Source organism: Artemia sp. Qi Xiang Cuo, chromosome 1, assembly GCF_049724085.1.
Source record: "Artemia sp. Qi Xiang Cuo chromosome 1, ASM4972408v1, whole genome shotgun sequence".
Classification (NCBI taxonomy): Eukaryota; Metazoa; Arthropoda; class Branchiopoda; order Anostraca; family Artemiidae; genus Artemia; species Artemia sp. Qi Xiang Cuo.
The window spans coordinates 49934357-49959085 of NC_142794.1; the positions used below are offsets into that span (position 1 = coordinate 49934357).

Consider the following 24729-nt stretch of genomic DNA (forward strand, 5'->3'; position numbering starts at 1 on the left):
ATGGCTATCTCAAAATTCTGATTGGATGTGTTTGGGGGAAGGATGGGTGTGGGGGGGGGGCTATATGCCCTCCAATCACTTTCGACTATTAAAAAGGGCACTAGCCCTTTGAATTTCCAATCGAATGAGCCTGTTTTGAAGTTTCTACGACAACACCTTCTATAAAAACCTCATATGCCCCCAGGGCATAACTTAAAACCCTGTCCATGAAGGTTCTGGGGGAGTGTCTTCCTCAAACATATATTTTCTGTCTGGAAATTAACTAGGCTGAACAAAATGGCTATCTCAAAATGTTGATTGGATGTGTTTGGGAAATGATGGGCGTGGGGGGGGGGCTAGTTGCACTCCATTCGCTTTCGACTATTAAAAAGGGCACTAGCCCTTTAATTCCCTATCGAATGAGCCTGTTTTAAAGTTTCTACGACAACGCCTTCTACAAAAACCTTATATGCCCCCAGCTCATCACTTAAAACGCTTTCCCTGTGGGTTGTGGGAAAGTATCCTCCTCAAAAACATATTTTCGGTCTAGAAATCAACTGATCTGAACCAAATGGCTATCTCAGAAGTTTCATTGGATGGGTTTGAAGGAACGATCGATGTGTGAGGGGGGGATAGTTGCCCTCCAATTTTTTCAACTATTAAAAAGGGCACTAGCCCTTTAATTTCCAATCTAATGAGCCTGTTTTGAAGTTTCTACGTCAACGGCTTCTATAAAAACCTTATATGCCCCCAGGGCATAACTTATAACCCTTGCCCTGAGCGTTGTGGGGGAGTATCCTCCTCAAAAACATATTTTCTATCAGGAAATCAACTATGCTGAACAAAATGGCTATCTCAAAATTTTGATTGGATTTATTTCGGGAAATGATGGGCGTGGGGGGGGGCTAGCTACACTCTAATCACTGTTGACTATTGAAAAGGGCACTAGCTGTTTAATTTCCAATCGAATGAGCCTGTTTTGAAGTTTCTACGACAACGCCTTTTATAAAAACCTTAATGCCCCTTGGGCATAACTTAAAACCCTTGCCCTGAGGGTTGTGGGGGAGTATACTCCTCAAAAATATATTTTCTATCTGGAAATCAACTACGCTGAACAAAATGCCTATCTCAAAATTTTGCTTGGATTTGTTTGGGGGACTGCGGGGCGTGGGGGGGGCTAGTTGCCCTCCAATTTTTTCGACTATTAAAAAGGGCACTAGCCCTTTAATTTCCAATCGAGTGAGCCTGTTTTGAAGTTTCTACGGCAACGCCTTCTATAAAAAGTTTAAGTAATGCCCCTAGGGCATAACTTAAAACCCTTGCCCTGAGGGTTGTGGGGGAGTATCCTCCCCAAAAATATATGTTCTATCTGGAAATCAACTACGCTGAACAAAATGGCTATCTCAAAATTTTGATTGGATGTGTTTGGGGGAATGATGGGTGAGGGGGGGGGGCTAGTTGCCCTCCAATTTTTTCGACTATTAAAAAGGGCACTAGAACTCTCGATTTCCAATCGAATGAGCCCCCTTTGAAGCTTCTACGACGACCCCTTCCATATGAAGTGCCTCTGGGAAAAAAAATAAATAAATAATAAAACATTGGAGCCATATGGCCTTTACTATAGGCAACGCTACAGCGTTGCCTCTGAAAGAAAAAAGTGAAAACATTTAAGATGTATTTTGTTTCAAACATTTAAAAAGTACAAATTATGTTTTGGTCTTGGGAAGACACGGGGGTTGTCAGTCCTACTCATGTTAATTTTTGCTCGTTTTGAGTTTGACTCGGCTATTTATTGTAATTTCTGTTAGTTTCGGGTTTCATTCAGTTATTGATGCATTGATGGTGATTTGTCGTAGTTTTACGCTTGGGAGATTACTTGAATTTATTTCTGATCATTTTTTGCTTAATGGAGGTCTTTACTTCTCTTTGAAAAATTTGTTTTGTGGAAAAGTTTTTTAAAGCTAACTTACGTTCGTTTTTTATTGACATAGTCTTTTTCACGGAAAACAAATATTTTGTTCTTTTTTTATAAGAATCCATAATTTGGCTTGCTATTTGCATGTTGGAGAAACATTTTCAACAGTTTTTAATCTGGACTTAAATAGTATTGTTTAATATAATTTTATACCTCTTCAAGTTGACCTAAAAATAAAACTTAATGTCATTCCCAAAGAATTCTTTCTATGCACTTTGACAACCTTTGGTTCATTTAAATTGTAGGAGCAGAAGTAGTAATAGTAGTGGCCTCGAAAGTTTCAACTTCATACCCCAGTCGTTCTAGAGATATTACTGAGGTGTACTATTGGCAACCATACACATTCATTTGACGTATCTATTATTATAATTCCATAAAAATTGCATTTTTAAGAGTTTCGGTAACTATTTAGCCGGTTACTCTTTTAATTGCAGTTCGATTACTCTTTAATTATAGTTTTCGTTAGCACGAATTGTTTGATCCCTAAGAGCCTGCGGGGTAGCGGGGTAGGTAAACTGTGCCCCTTGTGTGGAAGTCAAGATACTTCAGTTGATGAATCAATCCATAAAAAATATTTTTCAATTAGTACAGAGATGAAGATTCTAAATGGATTCCAGGCGATCGAGTTTCCTTTTTTATACGAATGGTCACTGAAATTATTTTTTTCTCCAAAACACTCTCACTCCCACCCCCTTGATACTAGAGTCATCGAGGTTCGAACAATATTTAATAATATCGCATTTAATGCTATATTAGACTCATAATTAGACGGGAATTTTCCTTTTGAGCTGTCAGAATAAACCCACGCATGCAAATATATTTTGCGAAATGCATGGTTGATATTCTGCCAAAGCCTCGAACCTTTTAGCACTTGGCAATAGCAGTAATCACGAAACTATAGTCACGTAGCGGCGATTTATTATTGTTGTTTTTTTTTTCTTTTTTTTTTTCGTATTAAAAGAAATTTTCTCAGATTTATTACATATTCATGAGCTAGTATTGGGATTTATTGACACTTTCCTTATTTCAGGGGAAATAAAAAGCATTTGGAATTGGTTTGGTTTGGTGTGATCATAGAATTTTATTTGGCGGGAGGGAGACTAATCTTTTAGGAGAGGAAAGCAGATGAATTTGTAAAAACACCATATGAAAACTAAACAAAGTCGCAAAAAAGCTGAGATCTCGGTAGAATTGGGTATTGGGACTGGGTAAAAGACGCTTGATTATATGCCTGCAAGGAACCATTTAGGGAAGCGCTGCTGAGCACGTAAATTTAAACGAAAGACTTTGAATTATCGTTAAATTAATATCGATTTTTGGGAGAAGATTGGAAATTTTCCATGTCCATCCGCCCGCCTCACATAGGATCTCGTTTAATACATTTTGAATAAAAGAAGCATTATCATTTTATACTTGCACGAATATGATAATTTATATGAACTCAGGTATAAATATATCTAAAACTGAATAATTAACTTAAGGTTCTAGAATAGTAAAACTTAATTATACTGCCAAAATACGGTAGTAGTTTTATTTTTGAAGACTTTTTAGTCCAGGATACACCTAAGGGTCCACTGCCTTGAACATTCAAAACCTTTTGCAAATTTAAGTAATAAATTTAGTTTTAAGATTACTTTAGTTGTTCAAAAATATTCGCACGTTCTCATCTAATCTTCAACGAGAATAAATAAAAAAAGCAATTGATTTTTCAGTTGAAATTAAAGAGCGGCTTCAAAAGTTAAAATGAGTAGAAAATATCCTATATATTAGGGGAGCTGTCGTTCCCCAAATCAGCGCTTTTAAAGCTGTAGATGCGGTACCAATTTTGTACAGCATGCAGTAATGTGGAGTATTTATACTAAAAAAAAGTTTTCAAAGAATATTTTAAGCAATATATTTAAGAGTAAATAAGATATTTAGCAAGTAAAATATTAAGAGCTATGGTAATATCTAAAAACAAACTATGAAACAGATAAACACGATCAGAAATAGTTTGACAAAATAATTCAAGCTGAAAATGAGCTGGAATTTTGCTAAATAATCAGATCAAACAGAAGGAATACAGATACTGGCCATGGATGGATAAATTAATCCTAAAACAAACAGAAATTAAAATGAACTTTGAAGTAAACAAAAAGAGCAGAAATCACTACAAACAGTACTAAGGCTAACCCTTGTAATGGTCAGATTGTCTTTTACGTTTTACTGAAAACGATTTGTATTTCGAGGAGAATGTTTTATTTTTCATAACATCAACGAAAAATAACGACAAATAATATTACTAGGCTCATCGAGGTTTACAAAGAAGATCAATACTTCCCCCTCTCAATCCTCTAAACCGCTTGAGTTTCATTTACGTTTTATTGGAAATGATTAGTATTTTGAGCATTTATTTGTCAAAAAAGCAAAAAAAGAAAAGATATCGCCATAATAATCAAGATTACAAAAGTGATACAAAAAAGCATAAGAAATAAGCAGTTACAAATAAATGAAACCTCTCTATTTTCGAGCCTGTAAACCCTTTAAAATAAAATTGCCTATTTCCACCACATATCTATGAGACGTTGGTTTAAGGATCTCCAGTAGCAGCTGGTAATTTCCACCATGATATTACTTCCTGGAAGTCTGAGCAATTTGTCATTTTTGGTGTTATGACCACAAAAGAGAAAAGAGGAGTTGGACAGAGGAGTTGTTTAAAAGTTTAAAATAATTTTGTTCCATTGAATTCAAAATCGCGCAAATAGCACTCTGGATTTTAGAAGGTTTAGGTGGCGGTTGTCCAACTTCTGTTTTTGTTAATTAGACTTGGTTTTAATTTTGACTTCATTATTCATTTCAATTTTTGCTTGTCTTAGGATTTATTTACTCATAATTTTCAGTATTTTATATCTGATGTGATTATTCATTTTAATTTCTGCTCGTTTTAGGTCTTAGTTATTCATTGGTAGTAATTTGTGTTAGTTTAAAATTTTAGTCTGTTATGCGACTTTATCATGTTAGGTTTTAATGGGGCTAGGGGGTCTCCCCCCGGAAAATTCTCCCCGAAAAATTTCCCGTGGAAAATTCCCTCCCGCTGAAAATTTCCGACCAGAAAATTCATCGGCGGAAAATCTCCCCCTCCCCCGGCTAAATGTCTCCCCCATATTCCCCAGGATAATTCTGGATGTTTATTAGAAAGGAAATTGAAGGTCATACTCACCTGTTTAAGTAACAACAAAAGATTTTGCCATAGTAGAGTGGTATTTTCTGCCATTTTGTGGCATGAAACAACAATTTATTCATTTGATGCTTGATAAATTGCGTACGGTGTTGTATAGTTTTGCATCAATCATTATGGAGGAGGGCCGGTGGATTTTTGTGTAGGTTGGGGGAGTGTACTTCTAATCTCGAAAACTGCTTTCATACCCAAATTTTCTATCCGTTGGTGAACCTTTAGATATTTATAGACAAAGATTTGGGGGAGGGGGATGAAATCTTACACCCAGATCCTTACCGGCACAAAGTTGGAGGGGGCATCGTAAGCAAAAGCTGGAAAATACTCAGGGGTGAAGAGGGTTGGCGATTGCTACAAGGAGCTTTATTTTCATTCAGATTTCAATGTTAATATTCCTCGTTTTTCTATTTATGTACATCATTTAATAAATTGTTGATGTATTCTGGTTTCCCAGTGGGTTTCCGCCCCTACTAGTTTCCATGGGGAATGTCCCTATAAAAATGGCTGGCTCAGGAAACCACCTTGACATCTGAGGAATTTTTCTTTAATTAGATTTTGATATTTTAGGCCCCCTCCTGATAAATAATTGAAGGAGTTCTTTTTTTTCAGGGATTATTATCATTTTTGGAGCATTTTTTCTTCCGAACATTAAACAACGTACTTCTTTAGGCACCTCAACCCCGCTCGTCCTCCACAGAATTATTTACCACCCTACTTTAAGAATGCATCGCCCTATTGTGAAGCAAATCACTTCAGTTAAATAAAGCATGAAAAATAAACGTGAGAAACTAAGGTTGGTGTCCACCCTGTAACACCCTTGTGGACATTACCCTCATTTTTCACGGGAAAATCCTGCCAGACAATTTGATACCCGCTGAAAATTTCTTTTGGACAATTCTCCCATAGCACTCTCGTAAAACTGTGCATCCAAAGAGAAAGGACGACAAATAAAAAGGAAACTATTTGAATTCAGGGAAATTCCTCCCAGAAAGTTTTCTACCACTGTTACCTTTCTCCTAGTAAAGCCCCCCCTCCCCTGCGTCGAAAACTCCCGCGCAAAAAATGTCCGCATGTTTCTTAATAACGAATACTATCTGTAAACAATTGACAAATTGCATAACTTACAACCCTTTCCCGAGGGGCTGTGGGGGTCATGTCATCCCCAGAGACATATTTATTGAACCTTTCAATTATGATTAACCAAATGGCTACATCCATGATCGTTTTTTGCCAAAAAATGCACAATTCCAAATATTTGTAGATGAGATCTTGAAATCTCTACAGTAGGGTTCTCTGATTGTTTTGTAGTTAGGTAGGGGTAGATGCCTCAAAGCGTGCATTTTAATGGCAAAACATCATAACTCACATTCAGATAAATACAGGGTTAGTTCTAAAGAAGGGGAGGGTGGAGGTAGAAATTGATATATAATCAATGATTTCCGGGAATATTTCTGTTTTATGCTTTTATTATGAAAATAAAGAGTTGGATTAAACCTCAAATGGAGCATGATTTATTCCGTATATCAGGGGGACTGCCCCTTCCTCATCCGCAACCTCCCCTTCGTGGTCGTAGAAACATCGAAGGATGCTAATTCGATCGGAAATTGAGAGCTCTAGTGCCTTTTTTAAAAGTCAAAAGTGATTGGAGACCAACTAGCCCATGCATCAACTTTTTTATTCCTGGTCCTTTTGTTAGGATCGACATTTCTTGGTACCTATTTTGTACTTTCTCTGTGGTTGCTCAATTTTGTGGGGGGGGGCAATTTTCCATGGGAAGGAATTATCCGGGGGATAATTTTCGAGAGAGTGGGGAATTCCCGCGGGGGAATTTTCATGGGGGGGGGATGGTGGCCCCCAGTTTTAATATGGCTCTCCACTTTTTAGAACCAAATTTCTATTTCAGAAAACATTTAAAAAAATGATTTTTGTTTGTTTTAATTGACATTAATTAATTAACACTTCTAAAGGATTTATATTTTTTCTGATTGAAAATTAAAATGTTGGATTGTAGTTTAAATTTTGAACAAACTTTATTTGATCGAATTTAAAACACGGGTGTGCATAACGTCTTTTGATTGACTCAGGTGCACACGTCATTTCCAAATTCGGCCCTTGGGAAACTTTGTAAGTCATGACCTAGGGAACTATCCCCAAGAGCTTATATGTGATCGGACAATGAAGAGCAATCGTGGCCGCCTTTTCTGCTAAAACCCATCTGTGACCAATTGACAATTTTGTATTTTATTCCATTGCCAGTGGAGATTTGGGGATGATGGTGATCTCAGAGACATAATTATTAGACCTTTCGACGCTTCTAAACAAAATGGATATATGAAACCGGGCAGGGACAAAAAGCTTTGTCTCGTTTCTGGATCCCTATTCTTCTTCCCTTGTAAAGCAAAATTTTGATCCTTTAGACCGAAAGCCAAACCCTAAAAGTATGGATTCACTTGACAACCAAGATAAAATATGGCCTCCTTTTTCCATTATAAAACCTGTCGATAATTTTCTTAATTTACGGCCTTTGCCCTAGAGACTATGGGGTTTATGTCATCCCCGGAGGCATATTTATTGAGTATTTCAACCATTCTGAATAACATGATCATCTCAGTATTTTGATTTAGATATCTTTGAGGGCTACAAGGGATCAGGTAACAAAAACAGCAGGAGTGTGGGGCTGGTTGCCCTCCGACTGCTTTCGAATCTTAGTAATATAATTCCAAGATCCAATATAATTAGCCCCCTTCCAAGTTTCTACGGTCCCCCTTCCATACAAATTTTTCGAGGGAAAATATAGAAAAGTACATGGAAAGCACATAGCTCTTTACTTAGGCAGCGTTACAACACTGCCTATGAACCGGGAAGTTTGTTTGCTCTTTTTTTTTTAACCTGTTAAGCTTGCAATAAAGTGTAAAATAAATTTAGTGGAAGGCATTTGAGACATAGGGAGAACGCAGCCCCCCCAACATTTGAGGAAATTTTATACTCATTTCACGTTTTAATGTGACTGTTTGTGTTCAATTGAAAACAAAAATATTTGTTTTGTTTTTTTTTCATTCAATTTTAATATCTTCCTCGGGTTATCCTGAAAAAGTAACACAATAAAAAATTGATCCCGATGGTTCAATTGGTCCCAAAATTTCGGTATTTTGCCCCCCCTCTTTTAAGGATAATTTATTTTCATATCATGTTTTAATGCGACTCGTGGCGTTCAATTTGAAAAAAAAACTGTTAAATTTTTTTCTGTCAATTTGAATATCTTCCTCAGGGTTATCGTGAAAAAGGAGCACAATAAAGAAAAATGAGCAAACTTTGATTATCCGAATGGGGTCTGGTCCCAATTGATACGGATGCTTAGAATTCTATTCTCGTGGTAAAAATTCGTTGCAGCACTGAGCCACAGGAGGCTGAAACATTTGAAAAAAAAACTCTTTCTAAAAACCACCCTGTTTGAACATTCTGGTTGGGCTTTCTCTCAAAAAACGCTCAATGATCTAAAATAATCGTTCTCCTTATATCATCCTAGACTAACCTTCAGCCTCAGGCCTTTCTATCTGGCCAGGAATATATATTTTTAATAAAGAGTAAAGAAAATTGTGTGTACTTTTATTTTCATTTCTTAGGAGTACCTCCGACACAAAGCAGAAGTTGATGAGCATCTCTTAATTTACGATCGACTTCGAAGTACTGTTGAGACAAGGCACGATACGGTAGCTATTACCTCTGATGTTTGGCGTAATATTGAAACTGCATGGCAGCGCCTAGAAACTCAGGTATGCTAAATCTCAAGCTCTTTTCTTATGCAAGAATATCGGAGGGGGAGGGGTTTTACTCAATTTTTCTTTTTTTTTTGGGGGGGGGGGTACGCAAAAACCTCAAAAAATGCATACAAAATTTATTTATGTCCATTTTTTTTACGTTTTTACTAGGCAGACAAACATTAAGGGTGGGGTTCAAACCCCCTACCCCCCCCCCAGATGCGGTCTTGAAGAATATATATTTAGTAAAGAGATGCGTCTATCATGTGTCCTTTATTTCTGACCTAATTATATAGAAAAAAGTTTTTTTCTGACCTCATCATATAGAATAGATGTTCAAGGAAACTTGAGAACGAGTATATTTTATTACAATGACAGAGGTTTAGCTAAGCTTTTAGTTCCTGGGGACAGTGTCTGTTTTTGTGCATCTGACACAATATCACTGACACACTGACACAATATAAACAGATCATAATATGAAAAAAAAAGTTTGGTGTCTCTTCAGAGGCTGCTCCCGGGCACAGCCGTCCCCCTTGCCTCTTAGATGCGCCAATGTATAGTGACCTGTACTTTTTAGGAACAAAACTGATTGGGGGGAGGCAAATTTAACTCAATAAACCACCACATGCACCGCGAGGCATCCCTGCAGCCTTATATGGCATCAGATCAAAGATTTGAAGAAAGTTATTTTAATCAAAACTGTCATAAAGTCAAAGGGTTTTGCCCCCAGTGGTAATGGAAAGAGTGTAGTCTCGCGGTTAAAGGCCCCAGACTATGCTAATACCCTATGTAAAACCGAGGCATAATAGAAATATTTTAATAGAAAGGTGGATATGTTACCTTCGTTGAACTTAGAATTGCACATGAATCTTCAATATATATTATTGAGGAGCCCAAGGGCTCCTAAAAGGAACCCAACGGTTTTTGAAATTGCATTTTAAATCCGAAGCCAAATATCTCATAGGGAGGTTTAAAATGAAAATAGATTAAGTAGATATTTTACCAATGATGAACGCTTTCCACCGTAATAAAATAATGAATCATGCCACGATTTGTACTTACATCGTTGCGGAACCCTTGGGTCCGTGCCATCTCCATCAGTATTTTCCACTTCAAACATATAAAATGACAAGGCCGTATCCAGGGGGGGGGGTTTGAACCCCCCCCCCGAAAGGTTTGTCTGACTCTTAAAAATGTAACAAAAATGTATATAAACAAATTAGGTATGCGTTTTTTGAGTTTTTTTTTGTGTAACCCCCCCCCCAAAAAAAAAAAAATATTTGGAGTAAAACACCCTCCGAAAAAAAAATCGTGGGTACGGCCTTGAAAAATGACATCTTTCAATTTAGTGTCGTTTAGGGATTGCTTGTGGGATGATCTTTAACGACTGATGCTACCTATAGAAAGCAATTTAGAATTACACTGGGAGTGTTTTAAATTGAAAATATTTTACCATACACATCACAAATGTTGCTTGATTTCCAACAAATTTGGATTTAGAGAAATTCCTTACTTTTTATTTTGTGATTCTGGGGCCAACTTTGCCTTATAACATTTCAAAACCAAAACACGTTAAAAATATGCTTAACAACAAGTGTTTTTTTTTCATCAGAGCCGGTTTATAAAGACATTTCAGCTTGCTGATTACAAGTCTGAGGCTACTGTTGTCATAATATCCGAAGTCCAAAAGCGAAGTTCTAAGTGAAGACAAATTTAGCACATATTGCACAAATAGTGTGATTTCAGCTTAAGTTTCCAATTACAATATTTCTTTGCTTGCTAATTATAAATTTGAAATCAATTTTAAATGGAAATTCTAGGAGTAGAAACCAGCAGTGAAACCAGGATGCCGAATTATGTAAATACCTATTAAAAACAAAAGTATCATAGTTTTTACGAAAAAAGACACTGGGGTCCAAGCTCCTTCCCCCATACCGCAAATATAGACATTTCGCGCGTCTTGTGAAACTTGATTGTTCAAGCATTATATAGGAGATTGCCTTAAATAATTAGACGACTATCTCAAATCAAGTTGGAGTTGATACATATTTCAGAAATAATGTTTTTTTTTTATTCAGAAATTGTAATTAATTGGTATCCCACAACTTTCACACAATTAGATATGATCCACCTCTATTGACCCAGCATCATTCCGGAATCATTTCGGGAAAGATCATTAATTTTTGAATGCCAATCTTTAAAAATACATAAAATGGAATTACGGCTAATCAAAACAAAGGACGTGTATATTTCACAAATGATATTTGATTTCCACCAAAACTGGTTTATATTGGGACCTACGGACTTGCTGATTACAAATCTAAGGCTAATATTGCGATGTAGACGTTTCAAACATGAAATACGTAGCCCATTTCACAAATCTTTGATATATCGCACATTTAAAATTAGTCATGCAAGGATTAGCAATGTCTGTCTTGGGCTTTTGTCCTTTCCAGTATCCTCCTTACCCCCAAATTTGAACTTGTAGACACGCTATATTTTTTTTTCAACTGATGGTCATACGAGGATTATTTTAGGAACAACTCTAAATTGTTAAGTGTTAATTAATAACATTAATAGACCTTAGCATGAAAGACCTGTCAAAAATTACAAATTGACGTTTTAGTTATCAATTCTCGTAAATTCGAATAAAGTGCGTTTAAGAGAAAAGAACAGTGATGGAAATGAGTAGCCTTATGTAAAACTAAAACTAAATTGCTTACCACAAATATATTCAATCACAGAAATCGTTTCTTTTTTCCTGGAAACTTATCAGTATTTGGATTATTTACAATTTTATTAAAGAAAAGTATCGTCGTTCATGACAATTTTTTTTTCATTTTCATAACAAATACATGCTCATGAATATGTTCAAATTAAGAGCAATATTACAGAAATGGTGCATTTTAAATATTCCATCAGTACTTTAATTCTCTTAAGTTAGCCTTTTGTGAAATAAGATAAACGGTGCTTACCTCCTTTGGTAAACTGTGTGCAAGATCTATTTTCAAACCTCCTTTGGTCAGCAGTGCCATACGCTCCGTCACAGAAATCTTCTAATCGACAGGGCGTTCACTCAATATTCAACACCTTTGGTAAACAGTGCATGGGCTCCTCCCGCTTTTAGTTAGAGTTAAATTTTTTAATTGAAAGTAAGGAGCAACATTAAAACTTGAAACGTGCAGAAATTATTCCGTATATGAGGAGTACTGCCCCTCCCAAGACCCTCACTCTTTACACCGAAGTCTTGAAGTTCTTTAAAAATACTTTTCATTGAAATTCAATGGCATTTCTGTTTGCGCAGCCTTTCTTTAAAAAAGAATTATCGTAAAAAGTCAGACTTTAGCGTAAAGAGCGAATCTCGAGAATGGGCAGTCCCCCTCATATGCGGAATAATTTTTGTTCTTTTTAAGTTTTAATGGTGCTCCATACACCATTTTTTATTTAAACTTTTTTGTATTTAATTTCTGACCGTTTTTCATTATTCCGCATATGAGGGGGGCTGCCCTTTCTCGATCTTCCCTCTTTACGCTAAAGTCTGACTTTTTACCATAATTTTTTTTTAAGAAAAGCTGCGCAAACTGAAGTGCCGTTGAATTTTAATGAAGCTACCTCGAAATTGCGATTATATGACTTTGGGGAGAAAAGCGAGGGAAGGTGGCTAGTTGGTCTCCAGTCTTTTTGGTCAATTGAAAAGGGCACTAGAACTTTATATTTCTGATCAAATGAGCCCTCTCCCGATCCTCTAGGACCATTTGTTTGGTGGCAAAGAAATGCAAAATCCCACATTTTCTTACATAGCGGCGTGAAACCACTACATTATGGCTCTCTGATATTCTGAATTTGAGGATGTGATTTTGATTAAGATCTTTTGGCTTTTTGTTTTTTTTTTTTCCTCCCCCGCTTTCTTTCGAAAATCAGGCAAACTTTCTCAAGATCGTAGCTTTTGATGGGTAACATTAAACTTAATTAGCTTTGTATATTTGAAATCAGCACAAAAAGCCAATTAGATACAATTTGATGTATCTATTGTTATCACAATTCTGTTTTTTAGAGCTGGGGTTACTATTGAGCCGTATCGCTCCTTACCTACAGTTCGTTACCACGAACTGTTTGATTGCAGAATGACTTTCCCAAATGAGAACGAGCTAAGTGTAGCCTATATTTGAAATATAATGTTGGATTTTGTCACGATGAGTCCACGAATGAAAAATACTTTTGTGTTTAGCACATATTTCACGAATATTATTTGCTTTCACATGACATTTACGGTTTCTGAGTTTGCTGATTACAAATTTGGACAGGGTGTGCAATATAGACGCCCAAAATCATGACACACTAAGTACACATTTCAGGAATGGTGGACATGTCAAACATCGTTGGAATCAGAGTCGTGCAAAGATTTTTAAGCTGCTTAATTCAAGGATCCTAGGTAGGGTTCTTGGGTCCATCTTCCCTCGAAAATTTTAAGGTTTTAAGTTTTTTTTTAGCTTTTTGATTACAAATCAGGGAGTAATTTTGAAATGAAGAAGGTCAAATTTAATTAAGTACGTATTTCACAAGTCATATTTGATTTCCAACAATTTTTTTTTAAGGATTTCTTAGTTTGGCGGTTTAGCCTGCTGATATTGCATTATAGAGACTCTAAATGAAACATTCCTACGACTCTTAGTTCCAACTAGGTTCAATTGAATTGGATTAAACTTTATTAAAAAAAAAAAACAACACAATTTAATCATTTGACAAGTAGCCGTTCAAGAAGAAACATAGCTCTGAGGAGGAACGACTACAACAACCAATGTTAATAATTTCATCTAAATAACTCTCTCTCTCTCTCTCTCTCTCTCTCTCTCTCTCTCTATATATATATATATATATATATATATATATATATATATATATATATATATATATATATATATATATATATATATATATATATATATATATATATATATATATATATATATAATCATTATAAATTATCAAAGATTCCAGTATGAAAGTTGTAAATCGAAACAGACTAAATGCACGTTGCGCACATTTTACTAGTATCATGTTTCTGCTATTTTGTAAAATACATTGTTATTATTAATCATGTTTATTAGTATTTAATACTACTATCAATTGATAATAAAGTTATGTCAATGAAAGCGAATGAACGTAAAAAACATACGAAAAAACATCTTCAATGGAAGTTAAAGAGTGACTTTAAAACTCAAGCGACCAGATATCATCAAATACTTCGTGGTAAAGAAATGTAAGAAAGGAGCGACTCAGCCAAATAGTAAGCGAAACTCCAAAAACAGAATTTTAATAACAATAGATACATCAAAACAGTTGCACTTTTATGCTGATTCTAAATAAATAAAATGCATTAAGTTTAATGTTACCCATCAAAAGCTACGATAAAGTTTGCCTGATTTTCGAAATAATTGGACCCCTCCTCAACAAAAGGGAACTGCTCTTAATGAAAATCGCACCATTATATTCAGCATGTTAGATGATCCTATTATTGAGGTTCTTTTATGCTGATTCTAATAGATAAAATACACTAAGTTTAATGTTACCCATCAAAAGCTACGATAAAATTTGCCTGATTTTCGAAATAATTGGACCCCTCCTGTACAAAAGGCAACTGCTCTTAATGAAAATCACATCATTAGATTCAGCATGTTAGAGAACCTCGCATTTTTCCCCAAAAGAAAGATTACAGATGCGTGTTTATTTGTTTGTACTTTTCCCAGGGAGGATTGTATCGAACAAGTGGTCTTAGAAGATCGGGAGAGGGCACACACGAAAGAAAATTAAAAGTTCTAATGCCCTTTTTAGTGACCAAAAAGATTGTACCATTAGAAAGTGGCCTTCTCTACCAAACTACGGTTTTTGCCCCAGAGAAGACCAAGTTGCTATTGATAAAAAATTCTGAGATAGCTAATTAATTTAAAAGTATAAAAACATTACATTTCGAGCATCCCAGTTGCAGAGGAAGTAATGCTGCCAGCTGTGCATTCGTATCGGAAAAGTTATGTTGCCTGGTCCGTACAAAATAGATGTTTTTTTTCTAAAATTATGTTTAGTGATTTATAATTACGCACCAGCTATTATGAAGGGTCATCGGTTGGTAATTGTGTTTTCGGGCCGGGGGGTGGGGGCATGGGCGCCCATAAACTGAATTTTAAGGGGGACTTACCTGGTCTAATCGGCACTTCCAATGTTGGACACTGACCCCGGTGCCGAGCCGGCGCATGCATGGAACGCCGCCGTCGAGAGGACCGGTCAACTGCCACTGTTGTGTCGTAACGCTGCCGCCACCAGGCTGGCGGTGGCCTTCCGCTGACTTTGAATTAATTTGAGCCAATTCTTTATTGCGTCAACCACAATGTTGGAGCTTTTCTTTTTTCGTGTGGTTAAGGATTTCGATTTTCCTGCTTAGAAATCAAGTGCGATTTCAAAATTAAACAAACAAGTCCACACACAAATAATTTTCATAAATTCCTTGTGCTCCCAGGGTGCTCGAAAGCCGAATGCCTTATGCTCGAACACTGCCGACGAGAAGCCCTGTCAGCTGCCACCGAAGTGACATAACACCGCCGCCAGTTCTTTATTGCGTCAACCACAATATTGGAGCTTTTCTTTTCTTGTGTGGTTAAGGATTTCGTGTTTTCCGCTTAGAAATCAAGTGCGGTTTTCAAAATTAAACAAACAAGTGCCCACACAAATAATTTGCATGAATTCCTTATGCTCCCAGGGTGAGTTTTTATTCAGCACTAGTCCTTATAGCACATCCATTGAATGGTCTTTGGAACAGACACAAGATTCAATTCCATGTAGGAACTTAGGATTTAAGGACCTCTCTCAGAGGCGCCATTTCAGCCAAACCTTAGGGTGGGCAAGCAGTTGACATGGGCCCCGAAGCAGGCTTGTATAAAAAAATTATCTCTAGCTTTATCCAAAAAAAAACTGCCTTCCATGGGAGTTACCGTAAAAATAAAGGAAATTGTCTCAATTGCTTTGCCTTTCCTTCTTAGGCTCTTATGCCATAGGTTCGGAAAAGGCTAGATATCTGAAGAAAGCGGAAACGGTATTTGCGATGTTAAAAAAACAGCCGTTTGGGAGTCTTCCACTTTTCCGAACCTATAACTTGACGAAAGCCGAACCTCTGTAGAAACTCACGCTTTGACTAAAGTATAGATAGATAGATAGATAGATCGTGTATTTCAAAAAGCCCAAGAGCCATATACACACAAAAAATATGAAAATAGAAAAATTACAACAGAGCAAATTACAAACACACATTAACATGAATACATAGCGAAAAATACCTTCTGGTAAAATACCACCAAAAAAAATAACTTTAATTCCATATAATTAATAATAATTAATTGTAAAAACATTTCCTTCTTTTTAATCCCTTCTCTATGTACGCACCAATACGAAATATTGTGGTTGGATTACTACTTTGTAAGATATTTGGAAGCAGCAAAACAATCCCATGTAAGTAATTTTCCCTTAAATCAGAGAGCACCGGGCACTTTTGGAGAAAATTGTCCAAATCTTCGTCCTCATCCCTACAAAGGGGACACACATACCGACCATCAGGATGTACTATCCCCCTGTCGAACACCATTTGTCTACTCTGGATTGGAAGGCAATTCGCCCTAAGCTGAATCCATCGACATAAAATCATAGCCGATAAATTGAATTTAAAATAAATTTCCTCTCCAAAACTAGGTTTAACCTGATTATAATGATTGAATGTAGCAGAATTTAAAACCAGCACTTGCCAATACTGAATTTCTTGACCCTCTAAGATAAATCTTACCTGGCTTACTAAATTTGTTGGTAGATCAGGTGAACCAAGACCGTCATTCCATAAGTAAGCCATTCCCACACTTTCTAGTAATGACCTAATTTGGGATGGCCAAGACCTTTTCGAATCATAGCTCAACATCTGATAATAAGCAGCACTTACTAGTCTGTCTTCATTGCACCTAATGATCTTCAACCAAAATCTAAGCATCAAAATAGACCTACGTAGTGTTAACGAAAACAGGCCCATATCATCTTTCAGAACCTGTGAATGAGTTGTCTGATGTAATCCAAATAGTCTTTTATAATACTGGACCTGGAGGGACTCCAACTTCAGTGCCGCTTCTCCGCCCCAAATCTCCGCTCCATACTCTAATACTGGTAAAATTTTTGTATTAAATATTCTTTTGTGCATTTTTAGGCTTTTAATTACCATTATCGTCGGATTTCTAAAAATTGCAGACATGGCCACTTTGCCTCTATTAATTAATTCATCAACATGACTCATTAAACTTCCATTTTCCGATAAAACAAATCCTAAATATTTTATTCTTTTACTTGCCTTAAGTTCCTTATTATTAAATTTAAAATTATCATCGCCATTTGTTTTCCTTTTTTTAAAATAACAACTTCACTCTTTTCAACATTCAGCCTTAGTTTTTTCATCTGCAAATAATAAAACAGTTCGTGGTAACGAACTGTAAGTAAGGAGCGACCCGGCTCAATGGTAACCGAAACTCTAGAAAACGGGATTTTGATACCAATAGATATATCAAAAGAATCATATTTCAATGCTGATTTCAAATATATAACTTTCATCAAGTTTAGAGCTACCCATCAAAAGTTACGCGCCTGAGAAAATTTGGCTGATTTTCAAAAAAAGGGGGAAAGACCCCTAAAAGTTATAGAACCTTAATGAAAATCACACCATCATATTCAGCGTATCAGAGAACCCTACTGTAGAGGTTTCAAGCTCCTATCTACAAAAATGTGTATTTTTCCATTTTTTGCCAGTAGAAAGATCAAGGGTGGGTTTTTATTTGTTTGTTTGTTTGTTTGTTTGTTTTTTGTTTTTTTTTTCCCATGGATGATTTTTTTGAGCCGGGTGTTCTAGAATATTGTGAGAAAATTCACTCTAACTGAGATTAAAAGTTATAGGTATCTTTTTTAGCGACCAAAAAAATGGGGGACATTTAGGCCCCATCCCATACTCCTTTTTTTCCCAAAGTCATCTAATTCGAATTTTGAGATAGCCATTTAGTTAAGCATAGTTAAAAACCTGATAAAAATGTCTTTTAGGATGACTTGATCCCCCAAAGTCCCCAGGGGGAGGGCTGAAATTTATGAACTTTACTCAATTTTAACATTTAGTTTTGGTTATTGGGAAGTATACAGACTTTTTCAGAGGTGATTTTTTCTGGTAGGTGGGGGACGGAGAGGGTCGGGGGCTATATGGAAGGATCTTCCCATGAAGGAAGTTTCCCTGGGGGCAGGGACATTGCTATGACGGGGGCGCCGGATTTCCCAGCATTATTAAAGAAAAAGATCAGGAATTAAATAAAAAAAACAAGTTTTTCAACTGATCAACTGATTGTGATTAAGAGGTCATTTTTAAAGAACTGGAAAAAAAATTCGAACTATAGTTTAAAGAGCAGGGTATTGACTAGGGGGCGAACCCCCTAATATACGTGTTAAAAATTTATGAATATAGAAGTTCGTTACGTAAGTTAATTCTAAGTTACGTATATTTATTACTAATAAAAACGTTCGTAAATAAAATTAAACAAGTTTCGAGAAAGCCATTTAACCAAATATAATATGCAAATTTTGTTTTAATTATTCATGTACGGTGAGCCAAAATCAAAACCTGCATTAATTCAAAAACGTTCAAAAATTAAATAAAAAAAACAAGTTTTTTTAACTGAAAGTAAGGAACGACGTTAAAACTTAAAACGAACAGAAATTATTCCGTATATGAAGGGGGTTGTCCCCTCCTCAACGTCTCGCTCTTTACGCTAAAGTTTGACTTTCTCACAACTCTATTTTTTTAAACAATAAAAAAACTTTAGCGTAAAGAGCGAGACGTTGAGGAGGGGACAGCCCCCTTCATATACGGAATAATTTCTGTTCGTTTTAAGTTTTAACGTCGTTCCTTACTTTCAGTTAAAAAAACTTGTTTTTTTTATTTAATTATCTATAAGACTCAAAAGCGTCTGCAGATCTTGCGGTGTGCTAGCCACCAAGGCAATATCATCTGCAAATAGTAGTAGTGATAGTTTATGGGTCCCTAGACTAACTTTCAGAGCCCATCTATTCTCTAGATAATCAACAACATCATTTATAAAAATATTAAACAACTTAGGAGAAAGAGTGCTGCCTTGTTTTACACCCAGCTTAATATTAAAAAAACTAGAAAACCTGCTACCAACTAGCACGATTCCACTCACACAAATATACATACTCACTATCAACCTCACAAACAAATGAGGGAGACCAATTCTAACCAGGGCATCCTTTAATAGCTCTCTGTCGACACTGTCGAACGCCTTGTGGAGGTCCAGAAATCCCACATAAAGGCAAGTTTTTCCCTTTCCGTATTTATCAATTAATGCCTTTAAAATAAATATTGTATCTACCGTCCCGTACCCTGTTCTGAAACCTCCTTGTTGTTCATGTATTATATTATTTTTATATAACCATTTAGAAAGCCTTGTATCTAGTATTTTCTCCATTGTATTACTTAAAGCAGGGACCAGCGCTATTAAACGATAATTCATGTGCAACTTAGGGTTTCCTCTCTTAAAAAGTGGAATAAGCAATGATCTCTTCCACTCATTTGGCCATTGTCCTGAACTTAACACCTTATTACAGAGAAAAACAATTATCGACATAAAAATTTAAAGAAAATTCTTAAATAACTTTATTGGTACACCATCAACCCCCGCAGCCGAACCTCCTTTTAAATTCTTGAATACAAACTTGACCTCATCGTTACTCACTTCCCCTACTAAATCATAATCATGTTCCTTCATGGGATAAACAACCATCTCTTTGGTATGTGTTACCTCTTGTAATTCTGCGCAATCACCTTCCATTCTTTCTAGGTAATCAGGCCATGAGTTGGCGTCCGGAGCCACCTGTGTCTTTCCTTTTTCATTTCCAATATCATTCCTTATATAACCCTAAAATTTCTTAAAATCTTTATTTCTAAAATAATTTGCAATACCCAGTTTCTTCTTATTCTCAAAATCTATTTTTTCCTTTTAATTAACCTTTTGTAATCTCTTCTTTTATCTTTATATTCGGCTAATCTTAAACTTTGCTCTTCAGGTTTATCACATTCTTTTAAAAGATTCAATAAATATCTGACCTTTTCTTTAATTAACTTAAACTCCAAATCAAAATATCGCTCGTTTTTATTTTCTTTTTTATTCAGATTACACGATGCTGAACAACTGCAAATTATTTCATTTAACTACATAATTATACCATGTATATCTTTTCCATCTTCTTCTTACGCTTTCAATTTATTTGTTATATGCAACTTCATAAACTCCCTTTTAAATTTTTCAAAATCTTTATCATTTAAATCATATCTAATTCTTTTTCCTAAGCCCTCTAATCTAAGCTCCCCATTAGATAAATTTCTAACTCGAGGAGCATGATCGGATCCAACTAAATCTAGTACATCAATACCAATCGATTCAGGTACAAATTTCGTATTAATCAGCACATAATCTACAAAACTCGGAGTTGGGTCCGAAAGGCAAGTGAACTCGCCCAGACCCTTATCATTTCCAAACCTTCCATTCGCAATGATCAGACCATGTTCCCCGCAAAGCGCCAGGAGCTTTCTTCCCCAAACATTTATTTTTCTTTTTTCATCTTTATTACTTCGTGGTAATCAACAACAAATTGGGACAAAATCCCCTAAATCTGGGATTAATAAATCTGGAAACTCAACCCCAACGCCGGTATATAAGCATTGAAATCCCCCATCAAAACGCACTCAAAATAACTATAACTTTCTTGTATTAGCGACAGTTCATCATCTAAAATTTCCCAAGTATTTTCTCGACCATACGAACTATTTTGTGGAGGGATGTACACAACGCCAAAAATTAATCTCTTCCCACATTTAAAACAAATAAGCAGCCAAAGTAAGTTTTCAGATCTACTATTAATTCTTTCATAACCATCAATAGCTGATGATTTAATCAAGACCAAAATACAACCATAATGTCTATTATTTCTTGCTGGTTTACGCACAACCTGTTCAACCAAATACCCTGGGAGAGGTGATATAGGAGAATGATCGTTCCATGTTTCAATAAACGAATTCACATCAAACGAAAGTAATTCATCATATAAATAAGGTAGCTTATCACGTAGTCCTTGTATGTTCCATGACACTAAACTCAGTATATGGCTCTTTATTTCCTATGCGTCTATGCTTTCTGTCAGTGCATTAATATCACTAGCCATTTCTTGGAGGTCCTCGTTCCTGGCCTCTGTCGAAGAAAAGGCAAAATGGTAATACTCACGACTGCGACTATTAATATCTGTTAGCACTTGCTGACTATTATCAACAAAATTACAGGAAAAACCACTGCGAGGTCTTCTGTTAAGTCCTTTTCTTGTAGAATGGTTTCCTGTGGGTGCCACGTTACGAGTGCCTGGTCGATGTAGGTCATTAGGGCTAATAACAGTACTAGCAGGTCTTTTAGTTGCCGATACTGCCTGAGAATAGGCTGTTGATGGTATCACTGTCTTGGCATCACTATTACTGGCATCACTATCTAGCCCCATCGGGATAACAGCAGGGTAATTTGGGAGTCTAGCACTAGGGGTGGACCAATATTTTTAACTGGCGCCAAGTTACATTTAACCTCAATCACAGCCTTTCCATCGTACCTGAATAGTCGGCCTTGGATAAACAGCTTGTCACCTCGTAGCATTGCATCACGGCCGTCGTTCTGTGAAAGATTCATAATTTCCTTTAAGTGTTTACGGGCTTCTCTTTGTTTAGCTGTGTAATCTGGGGCCACCGATAGACCTCCCTTTCGCAATAAGGAACTATTTCTTAAGATATAGTCTCTGATTTCGACCGAGTTTAGCTTCACTACTACTGGCCCTGATTTCAATCTAAAAATGTCATGTACATCATATCGACTTATTTTGAGAGAAGGCATAGCACGGTTTAATAAATCCATTATTTCTTGCTTCACAGTATACTTGCCATGCTGTTGCGGAGTATAATTATAAATAATCAAATTTGTTCTTTTCTGCTCTGTTTCGAGCTGGTTGGCTCGTTCAGATATGATTACTAGGTCTGATTTAACATTTTCCAGCTCTTTTTTAATTTCTTCATTTGTCTCAACATTTCTAGATAGCTGTGTACTAATGTTATTCATCTGTACTTGTAAGGCAGCAATGCTATCCGAAGTCCAGGAATTGCATTAACTTTCTCCGAAAGCGCTAGTAATAAATCCAATTTGAAATTTATTTCTCGCAAAAACTGGGCATTTTGCATTTTCTCGGCCTCTAATGTTTGGTTTGCCATTTTCACACTTTGGATCTTGTCAATGTACAAATGTAGTCCTTAATTGATCTAGTATTGTAACAAAGCAATAAGTTATTTTTTTGGTTTTTGAAAAAGATATTCACAATTTTGGCACAAAGCCACACACAGGTAAAAAATTGGTTACGCAAGCTGTCCAGATTTAATCCTTTATTTTATCCGATTGAATTGCTCTTAACTCTCTGAACTATGAATCAATACTCTGTATTCGGCTATATTCTGTAGCCAAATTCTTCAGCTCGCTGCTTACAGTAAATACTTTAGTCCAAGTCGGAGTCACGCTCCGGCCATGACGATGCAAAACTTTTGCTCGATCAAGTATATTTACAAAATCAAAAAATACAACAAAATTTTGAAACAGATCAGTGAACACTCAAGGCAACAAGGGGAACCGTCGTGGTTTCATCTTTGCAAAGTCGTCAACAAGCTGGTCGAAATCCAATTTTTTGATTAAATCCTTCTCTGCAAAGATCAAAAGCAGGTGACTAAGACGATCGTCTCCTGTGGTCGAGTGTAAATAGTTCTTCACTATTTTCAGCCCAGAAAACAAGCTTTCATTGCTGGCTGTCGTGACAGGAAGTGTGGCAGCAATATGAAGAACTTTAATAATTTATGAATAGGCTACTGAAAGTGTCTCGATATTATCGATGTTGTCCATGAAGTTTATCGGCTTTGCCTCCTCCCAGAGCAAAAACCGCTTGGGTATACCAGCTTGGGCCTCAAGAAGAATCTGGTAAATGTCCATTTCAGAATAAAGTTCAGAGAATTGCTTGAGGAGCCCTGCATCCATGAACTTGGTAGAGCTGGGGTCCAGAGCTTCGAGTGTATTGAGCACTGAAAGGTTATCTGTAAACCGTCTGTCGAATTCCGCAATCAGACGATCTACAGTCTCCAGGTATTCTCTTTTCAGTTCTTCCGCTAGAGTGTGAGCTCTATTGTCGGATTCAACAAAGTTTTTTCCTAACGTCGAAGTGGTCATGAATTCTTTCAGGTGTTTGATAATTTTTTGGGTTCTTCTAGGTCTTCCCTTCTGACCCACAGAAGAGGATTCGGTCGCGGGTCCATTCACCTCAGGTACTTCAATTTCGAGACCCTCACCAAACTATTTTGCCTTCTCCAAAAGTGATGCAAATGAAGTGTCAGAGCGCAGTTCAGGTATTTCCTTCCTTGTTGCTTGGATCAAGGTGCGGGACCTAGATATTACCAGATCAACTGCCTGAAGATGCTCAGAAAGGGAGTTTGTCGTCCTCAGAATTGCTTCCATATAGAGCAACTGGAATATAACTGTGAAAGATTCCATTTTTTTCTGGAGCCCAGCTGCTTCTGCTCGAGCTTCACTATCAGCTCCCTTACTGACTGCAGACAATACAACCAGAACATATTCATATCAGAGTCTTATCTTCGATATTGATTGATACCAGTGTGACCATCTTGTCGCAGCTCTCCTTTCTAATTCCAGGACTGGCAGTTGAGTAGCCTTTTGGGACTCGACAGAAAGCTGATGTCTGGTGTTGCTGTTGGAAATGAACGTGTACATATTTTGGACTAACGAAAAAAATGAGCCAACAGTCCCAACACTTTCAACGCAGTTTGCAATGACCAAATTTAGCCTATGCGCATGGCAATGAATGTTTATTGCTTGTGGCGCTTTCGCTCTCAGTCGTGCTTGAACATCGGAGAAGGGCTCGCTCATCACGCTTGCTCCGTCGTAGCACTGAGCAACACAATAGTTCCAGTCGAGACCAAGTTTTGCCACTCTGTCTTGAATCAAACTGGCTGAACTCACAGCATCCAGTCTTTTCATATGTTAGCATCCTATTGATTTTGCTCGTGCTTTTCCCTCGTCAAAGTACCTCAGAAAAATGGCGAACTGTTCTTTCTTCGAATTATCTTTTGTCTCGTCGGCAAGAACAGCAGAGTATTTGGCACGCTTAACTTCTTGCACTATTGTAGACCGAAGCCTAGATCCAATAACTGAAATTAGATCGTTCTGGTATTCGTGGGACGTATAGTGGCTGTATCGTCTTTGTAGCTTGTTGAAAAACGTGGGACAATGCTCGGCGAGAAGATTGCAAGTTTCGACGAAATGTCATTTGTTTGCCAAAGAATCAGTCTCATCGTGGCCGCGAAAGGCTGTACCCAGTCGCCCCAGTAGAGCAGTTACTTTGAGTAAAGCCTTTACGTGTTCCCTGTTTTCATTCATCTCCTTATTCTTGTCCGTTGACAAAACAGATGCGATGGGTTGCATCTCCTTGGCTTGTATAGCTTTGAACTTCGTTCACGAAACTGCACTGTCCCTGTGGCGGTCATTTTTCGCACGCTCTTCTAGAACGCTTGAGATTTCCTTCCATCTTCTAACGCCGGTCTCGATGAAAGGCCTCGACCCGTATATCTGTCCACGAAGGGTTGA

The 24729-nt window shown here is 36.8% G+C and overlaps 1 protein-coding gene and 1 pseudogene across 1 annotated transcript in view; one reads left to right on the plus strand and one right to left on the minus strand.

Moving 5' to 3' along the window:
• Positions 1-24729, plus strand: part of LOC148956437 (uncharacterized) — a 570204-nt gene that overhangs the window by 49279 nt on the left and 496196 nt on the right. The window contains 1 exon segment of the mRNA XM_089090886.1: positions 8792-8941. Within this exon segment, the coding sequence (XP_088947012.1) occupies positions 8792-8941 (150 nt within the window).
• LOC148956438 (uncharacterized) lies at positions 21179-22301 on the minus strand (annotated as a pseudogene).